General features: G+C 50.0%; 1 protein-coding gene across 2 annotated transcripts in view; it reads left to right on the top strand.

Moving 5' to 3' along the window:
• The first annotated feature begins 5995 nt into the window (after positions 1-5995).
• Positions 5996-21088, top strand: part of XPO6 (exportin 6) — a 55961-nt gene continuing 40868 nt past the window's right edge. For both annotated transcript variants that reach the window (XM_075767130.1, XM_075767129.1), the window contains exon 1: positions 5996-6433. In XM_075767130.1, the coding sequence (XP_075623245.1) occupies positions 6431-6433 (3 nt within the window). In that variant the 5' untranslated portion in view covers positions 5996-6430. The remainder of the gene's footprint in view (positions 6434-21088) is intronic.

The raw sequence follows: 21088 nt of genomic DNA, 5'->3' as shown, positions 1-21088 counted from the left end.
GCAAGGTCTGATTGCTCCCGGGGGACAAGCCGGGCCACCTCGGGGCCAGCGTGCTGGGTCAGGAGCTCCCTCGCCTACGTGGCCGCACGCCCTCGCTGAGCAGCTCTGGAGTCTGACCATCTGCTGGGACCAGCTCGGGGGGGCAGCGCTGGCCCCCCAGGTCCCCGAGACCAAGAGCTGTGCCGCTCCCTCACCGTAGCCCGTGTTCGATGCCCTGGGGCAAAAGCGAAGGCCACTGCTTGGGCGGTAGCCGTGGGAGGACACGGAGAGGCTTCCCCAGCCTGGCCACGGGCCTCGTCATCGCTCGCCGTGAATTATTCAGTGCGTTGCTCTGCTCGCAGCGCATCTGCTCCAGCCACATCCCCTCTAATGGCAAAAATCGATGGCTTTTTAATTTCTCATGGCCAGCAAGCTCCCGGCCGTGCTGCTCGCGGGTCCCGTCCTCACTGCGCAGGTGCCCCAGGAGAGAGGGGGACCCAGCCTGGAGGGTGGTTTATCCCGAACCCATTCCCATCACCTTCTTCCGTGCATCTGGACGATGCTGGGCTAGATGATCCAAGACGTGAAGCTGCGAGCTGCCCGCCAGTGGGATTCAGCCACCCGTGTCGGTCCTGAGCCGGGATGGGGGCCGGGGCTCAGCAGAGACCCCAGCCCCACAGCCGAGCCCTCGGACCTGCTTCCAGCACCTGCGGCCGGCTGGGACGGGGCAGACACGTCCCCCCGGGGTGCACAGGGAGGCAGCCCGCCTGCCCGCGCTCTCTTGCCGTGGTTGCGGGTGCGCTTACACGCAGGGCTGGCTGGAGTCGTACACGGACACGTGCGCGTGGCTGCGCTCAGTGCGTGCCGGCGTACCCAGCTCTGCTCAGCGTGTTTGCACGTGCACCGCTGAGCTCCGCGTACACGCGTGTGCACGGCCGTGCCGGGCAAGCGCGTGTTGCCCAAGGCCACGAGGAGCGGGAGGCTCATGATGCAGAGCAGGATTCGTCCTCCAGCGACCCACTTCCATCAGCTATTTCAAGCCTGAGCGTTTCTCCTGCCGTTACGCGGGGTCCGTTACCCCAAGGCCCTTCAGGGACTCCTGTTCTCCTTGGAGCTGCCCACGGCGAGCGGAGCTCACCCCGCGGGGTGCTCGCTGGAGACTCACGGCCAAAGAGGGGCCGGGGGCCGGCTTGTGCCGCAGGGTGGGGAGAGCGGGTCCCCTTCGCACGTTCCTTGGGGTGGTTTGCACCAAGGGAGCCGTGGAGCAGCGCAGAGTCCCTCCAGAGCAGCGGCCATGGGCTGTGCCTGCACGCAGAGCTTGCCGTTTACCCGTTTCCTACCTACACCGGGCGTTCCTCAAGGGCGGGGGGGCATCGGCAGGGCCACGGGGTGAGCGGTCGGGGCCGGGCACCGCTCCTGCATGGCACAGGGAGCTGTAGGGGTGTGCAAAAGGGTGGCTGCCCGTCCCGGAGGTGATGTGGGAACAGGCAGGGCTGCAGGCAGCATCACCCGTGGGCTGGCCGTGCCGCGGGCGCTGGCCTGGCTGCCCTTGCTGGCGGGGCTGACGGGGCTGACGGGGGCTCGGCACCGTCTTGTCACCCCCTGCCAATGTGGGGAGCGAGCAGGGATGTCTGTCCGGGACGATGGGGCCGTGCAGGGCGTTCGTAGCGATGCTCCTGCCATGCTGCTAGAAGCATTAGCATCCCGCAGGCGTCCAGCACCGGGGGGGGGGGAACCCTCTCCTGCCCGCGGGGTGCAGACAGGTACGGCCGCCACAGCCAGACTCCCACGGTCCCCCAGGCCCCCCGGGTGCGGCGCCAGGGCCCTGGCACCCACCCAGGCACCCACTCACCGGGAACATGCTGCAAGGAGCAACAAAAAAATGTTAAAATTTAATGCCTCAGCTAATGGGCCAAGCGGAGAGGAGCAGAAACATGGAGAAAAAGGGCTGCTCTCCCACGGAAGGGAAGAAGCGAGCGCACCCAGCCCCGGGGAGCTCCTAATGGCTTCTGGCCTTGCAGCCCCCTCCACCCCACGCTTCCTGGAAGAAGGGGAGACCTTGTCGGTCCGCGGTGGTGCCTGGCTGATGGGACCCCGCTCCCCCTCCCCACACCCAGCTCGATCAAAACCCATCAGCTGCCTCCCAGTGCCCCCCAAAGCGTGGGACCGAGCGGCCAGTCACGAATCCATGTGGCTCCTGGGTAGGTGCCCCACAGGAGCTCATGGTGGGTGACGGACCCCTCATGGTGGGACCTTGCCCATGGGAGGTCGAGCTCCACCGTCCTTCGCTGCCGACACCTGCACTTCTGCCGGTCCCCTCCCAAAAACGTGGGAGGCTGGGAATAGGGAGAGGCGCAGAAGGGCAGGTCGGGACATCGTGTTGCATTGCCTGTGTGGGTTTTTGAGGTGTAGGAAGATGTCAGGGACAGACTCCAAACTTTGTGTAGGTTTGAAAAAAAGCCACAGCCCGAAACTAATCCTTTCTCCCTTGTCTGTAACAGAAGTGGAGTCCCTTATCGGCGAGAGCACGCTGCCGTGGCTGCCTGTGGCCCCTCTCCCACCCTGCTCCTCGGGGTCTGAGGCTGTTGGAAGGGGTGACTTGGACACCAGGATGAGTTTCCAGACCTCCCTTTCATGCTGGACCTGCAAAGCCCGTCTGTCCCAGATGAATCCCAACGGGATGCAGAGCAGAGCAGAGCAGGAGGACCTGGCCAGGAGCCGCGGTGGCCACAAAAGACCCTTACCCACCACAGCCACCCGGTCCCAACCGGGCTGCCCAGCACGGGGATGCTGGGTGGTGCGGGATGACGGTCCCGGCAGGTCACCCTCCTCCCCTGGGACACCAGGCTATGGGTGCCCATGCCCGGCACCAAGCGATGGCAGGCAGAGGAGGAAGGACACCCACTGTGGGGAGAGGCGTCTGGGGAGCACCCCTTCCCCGGAGCAGTGGGCTGTGGTGGGTTTTTTTAAATTAATTACGCATATCTGTACTTTCCACAGGTATCTGTACTGTGTTTTTTATAGCTTGCTAAATAAACAAACTTCTTGCCAAGCTACTTGCGAGACACAGGGAGTGGTTGAGGTTTTGCTGCACAAAACTTTCCCTCGCATTTCAAAGTCGCTTTTTTGTACTTATAAGATACGGTTTAACCCTTTCCATCAAGTTCCTTTATGTTAGGTGGCAGGGCAGCAAGATGCTCATTTATACGTCACGTTCGGAATGAGTTACAACTCAATTTGTGGTAGGAACAATAAAAGGAGATGGAAACAGATATGCGGCTGGATGCGAAGCGAAGCGTAGCCAGCTGCTGGGTTGGCGTTAGGCGCAGACTAACCCTGGAGGCAAAACCCAAACTCTGCAGATCTGGAATAAAGCAATTAAATGCAGTGAATATTTAAATGTGTGATTGAACAGGCTGGAATCAAGGCTGGAGCTGTGCGGGAGCCTTTGATAAAAGGGCTTCAAATCATATTCCAGTGCATTGCTGTGCATGTTTACAATAGAAATCGAGGGATAAACCATGCAGTAACGAATTATTTTTGCAAATTCTGTTCCCTTGATTGCCCAGTACAGCCGTTCAGCTCCATGGTATTTCCCTTCCTTCTGTTTCCCATCTCAGAGCAAACCTGAGCCTTGGTGTCTCCCTCTTTGGAAAGAGATGGAGGAGCCCCCCAAATTAAAACATAAGGGCTGCAGACAGCCAGCAGTCAGGGTGACTATTCATTATCGTTAACAAACGGCCCTTCCAGCAATGGGCAGAGCCCCAGGAATGGGATAAAGGAGGGAGGGGATCCGGCACAGCAGCGTTCCCAGACTCGCTCCTCCTTATGCTCCAGTGATGCCGGTACTCGCACCCAGATTTTTTTTCCTGGATCGACAAGGACACGAGGTCCCAGGCGGGGCTGTGCGAGACCCATTTTTCCACAGCAGTGCGAGGCACAAGGACGCCTTCCTTTGCCCTGGGGAAGATGTTTCTAAAGCAGTGGTGAAGGCTTGCAAAGCTGGGAGCTCATAGTCAGCCCCAAATCCCAAATCCCAGCTAAAAGGGGCTGCACCCCCTTGGGTTTTGCAGGAGAAATAGGAATAGGGGAGAAAAGCTCCCTGTAAGGATCCAGCAGTTCGGTGGAAGGTTTCTCTTCATTCTTTTGGTTCCTACCAGCTTGCCCTGTGCCTGCAACGCAGATTGCTCCCACCCCAGTCCAGGGAGCCGGAGCTGCTTCTGGTTTGGAAAGCAAAAAAAAAAACCAAACCCCAAAACCACCAAAAAAAAAAAAAACCCACAGCAGGGGAAGAAGCGGATCTCCACGGCTTCGGAGGCAAGGTGTGCACGGCTCAGCACATCCGTGTCCTGCAGCTGGTTTGTTGTTTTTTTTTCCCCAGCTGGCGATGTGAACCTCAGAGCACGTGTCATCAAACAGCTCCGTCGGAATAACAAAGGATGATAATAAGATTATCCTTTTAATGGTCACCATGGTAACCTGCCCTCTGCCAGCGCAGCTGCAATATCTTGATGTAAGCGTGGCTGAGGTGGTGTCTCGAGGCGGTTCTAGCCTCTGTTAAACACACCGCCAGGCACGGCACGGAGCTCGGCTCAGCCTGGCGTTTTGGAGGGGTTGGAGCGGTTCTGGAGGTGTCAGAGGGGGGTTGGAGATGTTGGTGGGGGTTTGGAGGTGTTGGAAGGGTTTTGGAGAGGTTGGAGAGGTTTTTGGAGAGGTTGGAGGGGTTTGGGATGTGTTGGAAGGGTTTTGGAGGTGTTGGGGAAGTTTTGGAGAGGTTGGAAGGGTTTTGGAGAGGTTGGAGAGTTTTGGGAGGTGTTGGAAGGGTTTTGGAGGTGTTGGAGAGGGTTTGGAGATGTTGGAGAGGTAGGTTTTGGAGATGGTGCTCTGCCCGGGGCTGCATGCAGTAATCCATCAGCACGTGGCAGCAAACGGACGTTCTCCCCGGGCAGCGTCTGCTCGGCCACGTCTCTTCCTTGGTGAGTTTTAACCAGCCCGCGCGGGCCCGGAACACCACTCCCACCCAGGGCAGCGGAAAGCCTGGTCGGGGTGAGCGGGACGGGGGCCCGTGGGCTCAGCGCTCTGCTGGATGCGGGGGAAAAATCCGCCGTGGAAAAAACACGGGACCGCTCACCCATAATCTGCTTGTTGAGCCTGGTGGTTGGTAACACCCCCGTGGAAGGTTTATTGTCCTCCCTCTCCCGTTTTGTTTAATCCTCTGACGTAACAGCAAGCATTTACAATACCCCCATGCGCACATCGTTCCTCTAAAGCTCGTTAAGCCGCCGTTTTCAGCGCTCTCTTGTAACGGCGAACGCTACGGGAGAATTTGGGAACCGTAAGAAGTGTTTCGACCTGTATTAATGGGTTTCCACGCCATGGAGCTTTGCTGCTGGCGAGGACTTGCAGGGTTGGGGGTTTCCCCCCGCGCTCAAGTTCATTTTAATTATTTAATTAGTCACACAGGCACGAAAGGCAGTGAACACAGTGTCCTGGTACGTCTGTAATTCCCTTGGGAGGCCCGGAGGAGCTCGGAGGCCGCAGGGGGATCCCTGAGGGTGGGGGTCAGGGTGAAGGCCAAGGCCGAGGCCCAGGGCCGCCCCACCGCGTTGCCTGGCAACCCGTGCCCCTTCCCGGGGCGGGCGCGTGGCAACTGGGCGCGCCCAAGCTCCGCCTCGGGGGGGCGGGTCCAGGCTGAGCTCCGCCCCCAGGGGGTTTCCCCGCCCCTCTGACACGCGCGGGCAAAGGGCGGGCACACACCCCACCCCGGCAGCCGCTTCCTGCCTGGCGGGAAGCGTCCGTCGCGCATGCGCAGCCGCGCTGGGGCGGGGCGGGGCGGGGCGGGGCGAGGCGCACCTCCGGGCTCACACCTTCCCTCCCTGCTCCCCACGGCACCGCGAGGCACCGCGCCCTTCTCCAAGATGGCGGCCGGCGACGTGCCGCGGCTCGGTGCGCATGCGCGGACCATTACCGCTTCGGTCTTGATTGGCCGCCGGGGCCCGGCGACCGCTTCCGGCGAGAGGGCGGGGCGGGGCGGGGCTGGCTGAGCCGCCTCCCCGGTGCGCGGCAGGATGCGCCTGGCGTAGCCACCGGCCGTACCGACAGCCGCCTCGCCGGGCCGCGCTCCCCTCACGTCTCGTCCCTTCCGCCGGAGAGCTCCGCGCCCTCCCGGCCCGCTCGGGCCTGTCCTCCGGCGGCCCTTCCCAGCGCCCCGGGGCTCCCCGTCCCCACCGGCCGGGGGAGACCCGGGGGCTGGGAGGCGGCAGCAGCAGCGGCCGGATCTTCAGGCCGGGGCGGGGGGGGAGGGCCGCCCGCGGTGCCCGGGGCTCTGCGGCCGGCGGGGGGGCTCGCCGGTGCATGGGCGGGGAGGCCCCGCCGCCGGCCGCCACCGGCCATGACATGAGCGGAGCGCGGCGCCCTGCCTAGAGCCGCCCCGCGGGAGCCGCCGGCAGCCATGGTGAGTGCAGGGGGGGGAGCGGGGCCGGGGGGTGGCTCGGCTGCCCTTCGGCGGGGCCTGCGGCCTGTGCCGGGCCTGCCAGCCCGCGGGGCCTGTCCCCGGCCCGGGGCCTGCTGCGGGGAACCGCCTGGGCAGCGTCCCGGCCGGGGGCTGCGGGCCGGGGGGGGCCCTGAGGGGCCTGCGGGCGTTAGGGGCGGCCTTCGGCCCCGCAGCCGCCGTGGTAAGGAATTTTAAATAGCTGCGAAGGGAGAAATTCTTCCTGGGAGCATTTCAGCCAGGCGGTGTTGAGAACCACAGGTTTTCAGCCCTGACCGTGCCCTGCTCGCCTCCAGTTTGGCCTCGGTTAAGCTGCAGAAACAACCCGGGTTCCTTTCTGTGCAAAGCGGTATTTAATTCTGCTGTAGATTCTGGTCTTTAACCGCCTTCCAGCAGCTGTGTGCGATCCTCCTGAGAGATACGGAGCTGAGATACAGCGTGCTTTGATTTGCACAAGCGTTCTTCTCCTGATAAGAAGCGAGAGAAGACATCTTTAATCCATTGGGTGCAGACACAGTCAGGCTTGCAGGGCTGGTAGGTGGAAATCTGTCTTCGGGGGATCGTGATGTTGCTCGCTATTGCCATACCAAGCGCTGGCAGTGCAGTGTTAAGTAACAACTGCTGTTCTTGTTTTTCCCTTGTTCTACCTGCAGGGAAACCTTATAGCCCCAAATTTATTGGGTTGGCAAAGGGAAGCCACAGACAGGTCCTTTGCAGCTGGTCAGTAAGTAGATGTGTTCGGCAGTCCTGGATCTGCTCGTGGAAAACTGCCTCCTGTCCCATCTCGCCCAGGGCGTCCCACTGGGCAAAGGCAGTAGTTACTGATTTAGTTTTCAACCGCTTTCTAGCTTAAGCTCTCTTAAAGAATGTAAGCTCAGGCCTTGCGCCCTCTTTTCTTTGGCAAGTTGGAATCTTGGTTTGCAGTTGTGAATCTTTTCACCCAACAGCCAAAATAATCACATCTGCGTGTTGTTTGCTGTGTTCCTGGAACCATCTATTGCTGGATTATTAAAACCTTGCTCTCTGTAGCCCATCTAAATTGAATTTCATTAGTCCCTCTGAGAGGCTTTGCCGCTCCATACGGTGTCTGCTGCGATGGGATATGATCTCCTCGACAAATACAAGTAGTAGCCTGCTACTACTGGGTCTGCCTGCTCAGGATTTACTCCTGACTTGACTGCCAAATGTTACGGGTCTTTCTGAGTTTAGCTTCAGCCAAAGCTAGAACAAAGGGTGATATTCTTGAGGTAGATTTTTTTTTTTTTAGTGAATGCCCCTGGTTCATGAAGATGAATAAATACTGCGATTGAGTTTGGAGAATTTGGTAGACCAGTCGTATATAACAAACTGTAGCTCTGCATGTGGGAAGAGGTTATAGAGTTTTTGCTTCAGGCTGTACGTTAATAACTGCAGGTGGCAAAAGGACTTCTTAATTCTTCCCTTGCCTTCATACAGATGCATATTTAGCCTGCTGAATTACAGCTTGATTTCTTTTTTCCCTTGCACATCCAAAATTTGGTTCAATTACAAGCCTAGTACTGGCTTTGGAAGTTGAGAAGCAGTTGTCGGGCTATACTGCAGAATTTACTGTTGTAACTCTTCATGTGACTACTGTGCGAGATTTTCCTTATGTTCCGATTTCCTGGGAGCCTACAGATGGGCATGTTCTGCTGCTAGTGTACTCTCCTTCCCGGAAACAGTTGGAAAAGTGTGAAGATGAGATGCTGTAAGGCATACTGGGAACAAATAAAACATAATTAAACTCCGCTGTCAAAAATACAGACTTGTGGAAGCAGATTTGATTAGTTGAATTGGGTAGATGCTGAAGGGTGGAAGCAACAGGAGCAGTAATAAGTTAGACCTTGATTAGCTGGGAAGGAATGACGAGAACAACATACTGTAAAGTCAGAAAGAGGAGGGGAAACCAGTGATGCGCAATGTGCTCAGAAACTGTACGTGTGTCGTAGGACGGGTGCCAGTTTGGGGTGCTTAGATGCCATTAATGGCTCAGAAATCTTACGCCACCATGAAAAAACTATTTCGTTTCACAGGAAGCTTGAATCATTCTCTTGCTTTCTGAGGTATTCATAAAGAGCAGCCCTGCTGCGTCAAGCTTTCTGGTCCTCATACCATGTGGTGGTTATTACATGCTTGTGGCATGTCGGACTATTTGTGTACACTGCGTGTCTGCTAAATAGGTCTTGTACAGCACACGGTTCATGGCTTTGTGTGAAGAGGATGTGTCCATGTTGATAATGTTGTGATGTCTTTGTAGAGAACAGAGTATCGTAAACTACAGGCTTCTCAAGCAGATTTCTGTGGAGTCAACCTCTACACGCAGAGTAACTAGCTCCAACTTGTGCACTCAGGTGGCACTCTTCAAGCTTTTCTCCTCTTTAACAGAGCAGAAAGTATTAATATGGTTTCCCAGTCAACTTTTAGGTTCCTTCTAGATGATTTTAGTGAACAGCTTCAAAATAAATATTGTTTGTGGAACTAGTCCTTGAATACATTTGTGTTTTGCATCCAAATAAGAGATGCATTTATCTCATTACTCATTCTTTCACCTTTTGTTCTGCTTCTGCTAGCAAAGATGAACCATCTCTGAAGCAATCAGAGCTCAGTTATGATCTCCTGAGCACACCAGTCACCTGGCAAGTGCATTCGTAACTCTTGTGTGAGGTTGGCAATCAAGTGATTACCTCCTAGCAAACGTATTCGTCAATTTTCTGGGATTTGTATCCTGCCAGTAACTAGAAGAAACATCTTAGGAAAAGGGACTTCTTCCAGGAAATGCTATTGTGTCAGGTAGCAGATTTAAAGATGTCGTGTGAAGTCAACCAACCCTTCAGTCAGAGAAGTGCAAACACGTTGGCTTTAGTTACAAAACAAGTTACGCTTCTTTCGGGTTATCGCTAGGCCTTGTGAATGTGTAGCAAAGTCGGAAGGAGACAATAGGAGTAGCAGCAGCTGATCCAAAGAAGCTTGTGTCCCTGTTCTGGGTGAGGCAAATATAGCTTGCAAAAATGGCAGCCGGGAGTGGGCGTGTGTAGCTTGAATCTTTCTGAGCTTTCCACGGTGGCATCCTAGGTTTTATTTTATAGCCCCTATTGTCACCTTGCAATTATTTTTCTTCTGGCACTGAGTGCTGTCATCTTCTTAGAGCTTCCTTTGGAGACCTGATGATGGTTCCATTTGCAAAGGAATTGTCTGGATTGCAGCGTATCCAGCCAGGTAATGCTGGTGAGCCGTAGGTTATTCTGGCACTCTTGGTTGCCAAGGAGTTTGCTGAATTACCAAAATAGCTCACGTTTGTTATGTATGTCAGCGTAGCTGAGCGGGTGGCCCTAAGGCTGGACCAGGTCTGTGAACCAGCCCTATGTTTTTGGGACCACTCCTAATGTCTACCGTGCAGGTGGCTGAGGACGTTGCTGTGGCAGGAGGCAGCAGCGCCTTCTTATTTTTGCAAAACCGCTCTGCCTGGCTGTCCCGGCACACTAGAGATGTTTAAATCGTGTTTGGGCTGCTGCCGCCTTCTCCCGAAGCAGGTGATCTACAGGAGATGCCTTCCTATAACGGGAGATGCAGAAGACGGTGAAGCTCCCTGTCACCGAGCGTGCTGCCTGCGCTGGGGCAGGCAGGGCGGGCAGGAAGCCCTCGCGCACGGCGAGGTGGCCTCTGTTTGATGGAGGTTTTTGAGACTGAGAGGGAGCTGGAGCATGTCGTCCCATCCCCCAGGCAGCGCCTGCTCCGATGCTGCCGGCTGACGTGCAGCATCAAAACTAGACTGCTGTGGTGTAGTAGTCGGCAGTTCAGTCAGCTTTCTGTATATCCCCTTAAAGTATCTAGTTAAAAAAAGAGTTTACTTTTATTTTTAAAATTGTTCTGACTCACTCTATAGAGTAGAGAAACAAGAGAATAGGAACTTTGAAGTTCTAGCCTCAGCTCCAACATCTGGCTTCCCTTTTTGACCTTCAAGCCACGTAACTTTCTGTGCTGCTTTATTATCCCCACTTTTAATAAATCATGAAACGGGAGCTGAGACGCAATGCCAGTGAGCCGTTTCACGTAGTTACTAGTTCCGCAGCAAAGCCTGCGTAGCCGCAGAGCGTGTTGCGTGGCCGGGCGGGCAGCTCTGCCTGCTGCAACACCTTCGGCAGCAGCGTCTGCCTGCGGCGGCCGTGGGTGAAGGCTGAGCCTCTGTGTCCCTTTTGGCAGAGGTAGAAGAAAGAGGAATCAGAACTGAGTTAGTAGCAGGAAAATGGGTGTGAAGTGTTGATGTTAAGGATGCTTTCCCCAGAGTGAAAGCTTTTTCTCTGAAGAAAGTAGCTAATTTAGTGGAATGGTTATACGTAATACCTTTCAGGATCTATAACTCCAGTACGTTTGCCATATTTCAAAGACCTTGGTAGTTAAATGTAGGCTGGACCATCTCTAGACGGACTAAAAGGTATTAAGGCAAAATTGTTGACCCTCAAGGTCTACTAAACTAGCTCAAAAAGCCTCTTTCTGCTAGATGATGATCGTGGCAATCCGTTGATGGATGAGTGTTGGTTGTTGGGATGATTTTAGTAGAAAAGCATTAAAACCTGGCATGTGCTACTAAGCTCGTGCAGTGGGGTTTGGGGCTGCAAAGAGATCGCTCAGTGTGTGGATACCTAAAAGCTCTGAGGAATTTGTGTTTTGTTTGGTTATTTTAATGCATGTTATTAGGTCTTGCCGTTTAGATCAAGGAGAAGGAGCTGCTGTTTTTATTTCTTAACGGATGTTGATATATGCAAAATAAATTTAAAAAGTAGCTTTTACATGTATAGTCTGATACCTGGCTGGTAGAATAATGTGTCCTAAAATCCTTCCAAATCATTATCCTTTATCAGTCAGCAGATATTTGCTGTTGGTATATTTGTATTTGGGTCACTGCTGCATCCTAGGTGTTAACATGGCAATCTTCTGCTTTTGGAGGAAAAAACCTGAGGCGTTTGTCAGCTTTTTGTCAAAATAAAATACTTGGAATATCATTTATAGAGGTAAAGTGTGTAGCAATTGGCTTTTTCTGCTACTGATGATGATGTGCAAGAAGTTACTTACTCATCCAGGCAGCCCCTGGGGTTTCTTTCTGAGTTGGGTCCTCTAGAAGGTCGGGAATGGTGCAGCTTCTCCAAGATCCTGAATTTATTTCCCCCCCCAATCTTCCCTGATCTCTCTCCTATGGTGATCGTGCTCAGAATTACATTTCTTTTACCATTTCCCAGCACTTCGCATTCATGCTCCAAATTATCTTTTATTTGTTTCAGCATCTCCAAGTTTGTGGCTGGGTCAGCGAGTCTCTGTGTATTTTTAGCAGTTTGACTTAATATTTTATTACGGCTTTAATTGCTGCATGAATTTCTTCCCGAGAGAGATTGTTGTGATTCCTTTTTGTCCCCTCTTTTGAGAAATGAGTGTACTCATCTGTTTTATATACTGGTTTGTCAGGATGCCAAAGTCAGCATTGAATTTGGGGATGCAGCCGTCTAGAGGAAAGAGCGAGGTTTTTTTCCTTACAAGAGATAATTTTGTATGAAAAATCTGCATTGTGCTTAGTTGATTCTCTCCTGCTTCAATGAGTAAAACCAGAACAGATTTTTTTCTACATTGCAATACCGCTATTCCTTTTCTTTGGGATCGAGGGTGGCTTCTTCCACTGAAGTTTGTCTCAGTGGTTGTTTTCCTGGAGTAGTAGCTGTTGTCAAAGAACAGTGTGTTTAAAATCAAGGTCTGGAAGGGTTACAGTAGAGAGCTACTTTGTAGTGGTTAGATTTGCTTGCCCAGTTCCTTTGCTTATGCAGAGAAGACAGAATTTTCAACAATTCCTTGGCTTTCTTTTTGCAAACATAAAGGACAAAAAAGAGAGGAGGACAATGCGATCCGTAGACTCTAAACTCTGTTGTGCAAGCGTGAGGTAGGTGCTCAGCAGCAAGGCTATTCTGCTCCTGTCCGTGTCTGAGCGCTGCACCGGCTGCTCCTCTGCTCCTGCCAGCAACCCAGGAGACCAGGAGAAATAATTTGTGATGGGGGAAATAGTGAAGGAGCAACAAAATTTCAGCTGCTGTTTCTTGTTTCCCGCTGGTGCGGGGTTGTGTTGACCAAGGTCTAGTTGTGTGTTGGCCCATTGTAGCCCTCCTGGTCCCGGGGCAGATAGCCCCTGCAACCTTCTGCATGCGATGGTTGCCCAGAGCTACAGGAGATGCAAGGGTGAGAAGCAGACTGCTGTTGCGAAATACCCCAAAGCCAAGCAGCATTGCAGATATCAACATACTGTTTTTCTTTAAGCGGACTAGATGTTCTTTCTGCATGTGCTGTCCTTTGGAAACATTTAAAATAAAAAAAAAAGCTCACAGGGTTATTCCCATGGTAAGCGTTACCCATAATAGTTTCATTATACACTCTTAAGTGCCCAACACAAGTTTTAATGCTCTGGCCAATATCACAGTCTTTTTTTTCTTTGACAGGGGGTGAGGGGCTTGTAAAATACCGTATTTTTGTGTAGTGTAATCATATCCTCTTGGGAATCGAATCTGGCTGGTGCAATATATTGGTTAAGGTATGATCCTTCTCCCAAGTATTACCATAAGCCTTGCACTGATGTTTCTTTGCGTAGTCTGGTGTTGGGAGAGTTTTTCCCCAAGGTAATGGGCTTAATCCTGCCAGGCAGACGTGGATGTCAGAGAGCTACCTGGAAAATGAGCAGCTGGGATGCAGCGCAGTTAACATCTCAGCGGGGGTTTGCCTTTCTGTAGATGGAACTGCATTTGAATAGAAGTGCCACTTTAAGAAATATGCTGAATAATTATTTTTTTCTTACATTCACTTTCTTTTTTGCTTGTCCTAGTGCTTTCCATTTCCAACTCTGCATATGTGCGTACTTTCCAGAGAATCCTTAAGTTAGAATTGCAAACAACTGCGATTCAGAGCGTTTGTCTTGGTATTATTGTGAGTTGTCTATCAGTTGAGATAAATGAGGGCTTATTTGCGGTTTTGCAGACAGTAAAGTATTTGAGAAATGTTTCTAAAAATCTGTTAGTGCATCTTAGAGGGCTTAGTGCTGATACCAGGCATGCCAGGTTTATGACTCCTATCACTTATGCATCTTCCAGTCTCCTGTCTGGTCAAAGGAGCTGCTACTTTCAAACAAGTGGTGAGGAGCAAGCTTTTTAGCATTTTTAAGTATCAAATATCCATCTGTAAGAGCAAGAATAGCGTTCTTTGTAGGAAGACTAAAACTTGAAGATAGGTATGTTTTTTAAAACAGACTTCAACTAAAAAGACCACACTTTGTACCTTTCCTAAGGTCATTTTACATGCTGCTGCTCATGTATTGATTGGTCTGGACCATTTGAGTAAGAAGATGCAAGCATTTTTCTTAACACCTTTTTATAAATAATTTTTATAAGGATTTTTTTATTCCTTCCACAAATACCCTCCTTCCCCAACATACTTGTGTCCAAAATAGTATGGCTTTGGAATCTTTTTCCCACCTGCCTTTTTAAAACTCAGTTTACTTCACCTAAAATGGCCGGGGAAGCGTTATCTCAAAATGAGTTAAGTTGCATGCATTTGTTTGGGCCAGCCTTGTGGTCCTGTTTGTGCAAGCCTAGATTTGCTTATGCAGAGAAAAGGGAAGTGATTTACCCTGTGACCGTGGTCCTGGAGCTCCTGCACGAGCGCAGCCTCACAAGAAAGGACAGGATCTCCCTCCAAGGTGTTGCAGGCTCCTTTGAAGTGTGGCGTGTTCCGGGAAACCCAACAAAGGGAGGGAGTGAAAGGATGGACCCAAACACTGAGATGGTGAAACTGCTTCCTTTTAGACATGCAAGTTTCTTGACTTTATTGGAAGAGTTTAAGTTAATTCTGTATTCTGGGAGAGAATCAGAGTCACCTTGCAGTATTTTGGTATCTGCCCAGCTGACCACCCTTGGCAGATGATCAAGGGTGTACTTGATCATGTACTCGTCCCCAGCACAAGGACATGGAGCTGTTGGAGCGAGTCCAGAGGAGGCCACGGAGATCATCCAAGGGCTGGAGCACCTCTGCTATGGAGACAGGCTGAGAGAGTTGGGCTTGTTCAGCCTGGAGAAGAGAAGGCTGCGGGGAGACCTTAGAGCCCCTTCCAGTCCCTGCAGGGGCTCCAGGAAAGCTGGAGAGGGGCTGGTGACAAGGGCAGGGAGTGACAGGCCAAGGGGAATGGCCTGAAGCTGCAGGAGGGGAGATGGAGATGAGATGTGAGGCAGCAATCCTTCCCTGTGAGGGTGCTGAGGCCCTGGCACAGGTTGCCCAGAGAAGCTGTGGCTGCCCCTGGCTCCCTGGCAGTGTTCAAGGCCAGGTTGGATGGGGCTTTGGGCAACCTGGGCTAGTGGAGGGTGTCCCTGCCCATGGCAGGGGGTGGCACTGGATGGGCTGTGAGGTCCCTTCCAACTCAAACGGTTTGATTCTATGATCAACCTTGTGCAGTGTCCATCTGAATTGCACACTGTGACTTTATGGCTTGTGGTTGTTGGGGGTGTTTTTCCTGATAACGCCCAAACTGAAAATTTGTTATCAGTGGTGGTTTCAAAAGTGGTGGACAGCAGCTGAGAACTGTCTGAACTGAGTGTCTACTGAGGAAAGTCTAATGACTATAGCTGACTTGTCAAATTTAAGTTTTAAATCCAAAAAGTGACTCTAGTGCCATCTGTACCCACCTGGGACCCCTGTGCCATAGTGATATGCAGTTGTGTGATGCAGAATATCGATTTCGAGTAGTCTGCTTTGCATCTTTCTGCACTTCTGTGTATCATTATTTTAGCAACTACTTGTTTGGGGAAATAATGTGTTGCTAAGTCTTTTCCAGCAACTAAACCGCAATAAATCAATTGGCAAGTCAGTGGCACATGACCAGCCCGCTTTTCCCAGGCGGCAGGGCCCCATAAATTGCTCTTGTGCTCGTCCTTGCAGCTTGTAACAGTGCTGTGTCTAAATCTCACTTTGCTTATGCTAGCTTGCTATGATTATTTTGTTCCTTCGGTGGGTTTCTAAGAGAATTTCTGGGTGTTGAGTTTTAATGTTCCATGCTTGCTGTGTTTTCACATAACGAGCATCTTTTGTAAACAGCAAAGCAAATGTAAAATGCGTGGAGGACACGCTGGCTGCTGGACTTGATTATGTCAGTTAAGAATTATTGGTTTAGAAGGAGTTGGACTCGGACACTTGAGTCTGTTAGTCAAAGTTCAACCTTAAAACCTGATGCCTGGTTAACTGAACCCACCTGTGCAAGAAGATTTAAGAAATAAGATCCTGTAGGTATTCAAAAAGGTGCCTGATTACTTGTGTAGCAGGCAGTGTTTACAGGTAAGATGATCTCTTTATCCTGTTTGAGAAATCAGATTATCACTGGTGGGTGGCCATAGCCTGTTCCACGCAGTAGTGTTCAGCCTCTGGTCATTTTTGGTCCTTAACTGGTGTTTAAACAAAACATACTGATTCCCAAAGTGCAGTCTGGGGTGATGAGTTGGACGTCAGCTTCATCACAGCAGGGAGATGGAGAGTAGCGTAGTGCCTGTATTCCTCCATCGATTGCCTTGAGGTAGAACAGTACTTCATGACTTTTACAGTAGATTTTTTTTTTTTGCTTAAATTGTGGTGGAACAGAAATGAGTTTGCAAAATCTGGGTCTCGTTAGTGAGCTGCCAAAGTTGCAGCCCTAGAAACAAATGAACCAGCTAAGCAGGTTGTTTCTGCAGCCAGGGGATCTCTTGAAATGGCACCAGGAGCCTGAACTGCTCTCAAAGCACAGAGTGAAGTTGAGTCTGGTTTCGATTCGTCAAACCACAAAAAAACATCTCTGAAATGCAACAAGGAAGCTGAGAATAAAGACTGAGCTGTGTCTCAATACCATCAGCAGTGTGCTGCTGGGGAGCACGTACGTTGGGGTCTGCGTGCTGTCTCTGAATTTAAGACCTCTGTGTGAGTGATTACCGATAAGGAGACCCTGGGAATAAGTGTGAAACCCCAGACTCTTAAACTCGTTATTTGGAAACGTAGTAATGCTGCCTTTGAGCTGCACGGCTCTGCCTCTCAGTAACATGCGTACATCCTTTCTAGAGGATGTGTTGGGTGTCGTACAATTATTTATTTTTTTTTTCAAAACACTTCACAATTCTACTTTTGTTGCTAAAGATAATACCACACTTCTTTCATCGACTTCACTGCATCGAGTGACCCAAGGCTGTTCCAGAGGTTCACTGAAGTGGTGATAATATCTGTGCTTTGCCGGTAGCTGCAAAAGGCAGGCTTTTGTGACCCACACAAGCAGGCTTGAAATGACCCACAATCTCTCTAAGAGTGTAATTACTTGTTTATGTGTTCATTATCATGTTATGTTAGGGCTCGGGCAGGGAGGGGCTCGGAAAGACACCCTGGTAATTCTTAAATGAGTAAATTACTACCTTAGTACATATGCATGTTAGGTATGTGTATTATTAAATTAGTCTTGACTGAGTTTTCTTAAAAATTATCTACAACAATAATAAAAAAGAGGGAAGAAAATTGAGCAGCTCAAGTGTGGTGGTTTGTATATGTATAACTGTACTATTAAGTAACTGCACAAAATTGGAAGCAGAAGGCTCCGAGGTGGAGGAGGATGGGACAGTGTAATTTAGCAAAGGCAGGGTGATGATGAGTTATTTTATACTAGCAGCTGCCATTGTAGTGTGTGCATGATTTTTTTCTCTTTTCGTAACCCTAGGCACTGACTTGTTGGTGGCATTACAGCAATTCCTGCTTGGAACGCTTCAAACAACGGAGTTTCGTGTTGTGCGCTCTCAGGCAGTCCCTCCTCTCCTGGAAGAGTTGCCCATTATAAGCCCAAGCTGGTAGATGTAGCTGATACTTATTTTAGCAGAGCTGGGTAAAATGGGGTAAGATCCAAACCTCGATAACCAGGAGGAGGCCGAATTGTGCTTCACTGTGTGTCTTGTACTGGTGATGGTAGGAGACATGGTGGCAAGGAAGGGGATGTAGAAGCAGGCTCTAAAAAATTTAGGAAGGCAGGGCTGCGGTGGTGAAAGATCTCCGTTTGCTATCAATATATGGTGCAGGGAGGCTCGATGGGCTGGTAGGTGTTAGGTACAGTGTGAAAAGTGCCTCAGCAGTGCAGGTACTGAAAGGAGGGATGGAACAAGAGTGGGCGTCTGAATTAAAAACGATGGGGTGCAGAGAGGTGGTGAGTAACAGCTCCCCTACCAGGGAGAGATCCCGTCCTCTTTATTTAAAGAGTAGAGATGTTGAAGGGGGTTTAGGTCTGTGGTGAGGGCTTCTGGGGTTCAGCAGTGCAAGTGTTTTTCCTACCTGCCACTGAAGGAGGTGTTTTTAAGGTCTACCTTGTGTGGTGTGAAATCCATTCTACCACCTCAGAGGCAGGTGTTCTGCTGCTGCCTTGAAGGATGGTTGAAGTCACCTCTGTAACATTGCAACTGCAATTAACGTCTTACTAAAAAAAGCTTTGTAGAGGGATTACCTCAATTTTGTCTTGGAGTGATATCCATTTCCAAACACATTGGGGGGGGGGAATCAACAGACATAACCCTCCTGTCACAGTCCTCATCAGCCTGAGTCTCCCTATTTAGAGCGTTGTTTGTATGATCGATACTCTACTGAGCTGTTAATAGCAAATATTAAAAGGTTAACAGCTTGTGTTTTTATGGCAAAGCATTAGAGAAAAGCTTTCCTCTAAAAGAAACAATCGCTTTAGAGAACTTAAAATGAAGTAAAAAGATAGGAAGTGAACTCTAAATGAAAGCACTTCTGGAGAAAATTGAAATAGCTTTATAAAGCACTTTCATATCTTCCAGAATGATCGGGTACTTTTTTAAGGGGTGGGTGGGATGTCTTTGGTTATATGCAAACTAAGATTAGAGTGGTATCTTCTATTAAAGTAAGTGTGCAATGTCTAAATTGCTATCCAAAAATTATTCCTCTGTTATTTGCCAGAGTTGGATGAGTAACTCGTCCTACCCGAATGCTTTAGTCATAGGCTACAGGCTAAACCGAACTTGTCACGGGGTCCTGGCTTAAGCAGCAAGGGACAAAGGTTTTGCTTCTCTAGAGCCTTATTGAGGTGCAGTGGAGTTTGAGCAGCCTAAAATGCAGTAAGTTAGCAGCTATTATTATCTTTTTCCTTAATCAACAGAAATCAGTTAATGGCTCGTACATCTTAAAGTGTAATTGGGCGATAGCCCTGATATCAGCTGGTACATCCAAGTTTCGCAGATCCTTTTGTAGGTACTTTGATGGATGGAGAATGGCTTTGAACTTGCAAGTTCTTGGTAGCAAATCTAATTTCTGTCAAAATAGGAAGCTGTAGTCTCAGCTGTGAATCTGTCATTTTTCTGGTTTATGAGACTGCTATTAAAGGTTGGAGTTCATAGATAAATGGTATGAGTAAGCAGCTACACCCCTGTAGTTTGATAACTTAATGAAACACCTTTAGCAAACTTAATGAGGCAAAAATGAGGATGGTAAGAACATGGACTGACAGTGGCTTGCTCCCACCCTGATCCCTATCAAGTCATGCCTGGATCAGACAGGGCAAGTCCAGGAACAGACTTGGGGCAGACCTGACGTTTGCCCAGTCTACGTGGCACAGACCCAGCGTAGCACAGCAGTAGTTAACGGCACCTGTTTTGGGTAGAATTGGCTATGACACATCTCTCCAAGATGCTGTCTTGGAAAAAAAATGTCTAGGTCGAAGTACAGCTATCCTACTGGAACAGAGGAAACTGTAACTGTCGGTGCACTGGTATTTAGAGCTTCTTGCTTATTTTCACATATCATGACCTTGTTCACCTAGCCAAACCGTGACTGAGAATGTCATCTTTGGATGGAGGATCTCTGAATCTGGCAGCCGAGATCCTCCCTGCTGCATCCTGCAGGTCTCAGCTCAACCACAGCCTTTGGAAACAGTGGAGCTAGTGTGGATGGTGGCATCTTAAATCTTACCTTAGCTGTTTTTAGTGAACTGTGAATGTTTTCAAGGTAAAAAGCTCATGTTACCTGCTCTGCAAATGGGATACATAGAATTGATTTGTTTTAGTTTTTGGTTTTTTTTTTTCTTAAATGGTTGACAGAAGAGAGCAAACAGCATTTTCCGGCAATTTGATCCAGCTCTGAGTGGCCTGAGATGTTAGGGGTGGAGGGGTCAGATTTTACAACTTGTGAAAACGAGTGGGAAGTATTTCTGGTTTAATAGTTGAATATTTTGTAATGCCTCAAGAAGGTGAGGCAAACTGCCAGTCCTTACCCTGAAAGTCTGTAGTAAATTCTGCTAATGATGGTCCAGACTTCATGACTTTCTGTAAAAACCTTTAAAAAGGAAATTTGCAGTTGACCAAAGTGGCTGAATTTCAGACCAAAGTGAAGCGAGTGCTGCTGGTCCTGATCACCCATGGGGTTTGCTCTTGTCCTGACTCTGCAGGACAGAGGCAGTCGTTGATGTCCATGCATTGCTGCTCATATGAGATTCATCGACATCTCTCTTTAGAGACTCTGCTGATACTTTCCCGTTCTTTTCTTCAGTGCAGAGTAAACACCAAACCCTAGAAGAAAGCAAACTGCATGTTAACATGAGCGATAATACTGAGGTGCAGCTGGAAATATCACAGACAGGAGCAGCCACAGGTTCTACAAACAGCTCTATTGTAGCCTCAGTAGATAATCTACTTTCTGGGGTGGCCGGGTACAGTAAATTTCCTCTGCAGCTCTCCAACAGCATGTCCTCTTTATCACAATGACCTAGTTATCAGAGCCTTTGCTTGAAAGGTGGGTTATTACCTCATGCTCTAGGAACGCTTAACTTGAGGAATACCCAAAGGCATTAGCAGATGCAGAACGTTTCTGTCTACCTTTTTTTTTTTTAAGTCTTGCCAATAGCTAGAAGGTGGTGCGCTTGGGGAAAGACCTGGAAGGCTTTCCCGTTTGCACAGTTTTGATTACTTCAGACAATTTATGGTACTCCGCTCCGTCCTTTCGCCAAACCTCTGGAGCAGCTGGGAGAAGTCCAATAGGAGAAGAAAACAATCTTGGAGGTCATGCTGTTTCTTTCTGCCCAAGTTGGCCTTGGATTCTGGCCAGCCTGGGATTTTTACATAAAATGCTTGCGTCGTGCTCTCCGTTTGCTTTTGACACATTGAACGTTGTGATGGTGGTGTTTTTATATAAAAAAGATAAAGCGTGTTTCTAGGAGTAGGCTCTGTCATCTTCAAAATTTCAGTGCCGAGGCAGTTTGAAGTCAGTGGAGGACATGTCAGATGCTCAAGATTTATGAGAACTCTGTAATTTATTTCCAAAAGTAGGAAATAAATCTTGAGTCTTGGGGAAAAAAATTGACTTACCTCAACTACTTTTCCTAAAGAAGGATTGAATTAACTATCCAAAAATGAGCCCTGCAATTCCTGTGTGAAGAGCTAACACTTCTCTGGGAATTGAGGTGATCTTGATCTTGGCGGGTGGAGTGGGAGAACAGTGCTTCTTACCAGAGGAATTTGCATCAAATTTATCTGCTCAGTGTTTGGAAACTCCTTTTTGGGGATTTGACATCAGAAATGG

This window comes from Balearica regulorum, chromosome 15, assembly GCF_011004875.1.
Source record: "Balearica regulorum gibbericeps isolate bBalReg1 chromosome 15, bBalReg1.pri, whole genome shotgun sequence".
Classification (NCBI taxonomy): Eukaryota; Metazoa; Chordata; class Aves; order Gruiformes; family Gruidae; genus Balearica; species Balearica regulorum.
The sequence above is the reverse complement of the archived record's forward strand: the minus strand, read 5'-3'. Positions and strand labels throughout refer to the sequence as shown.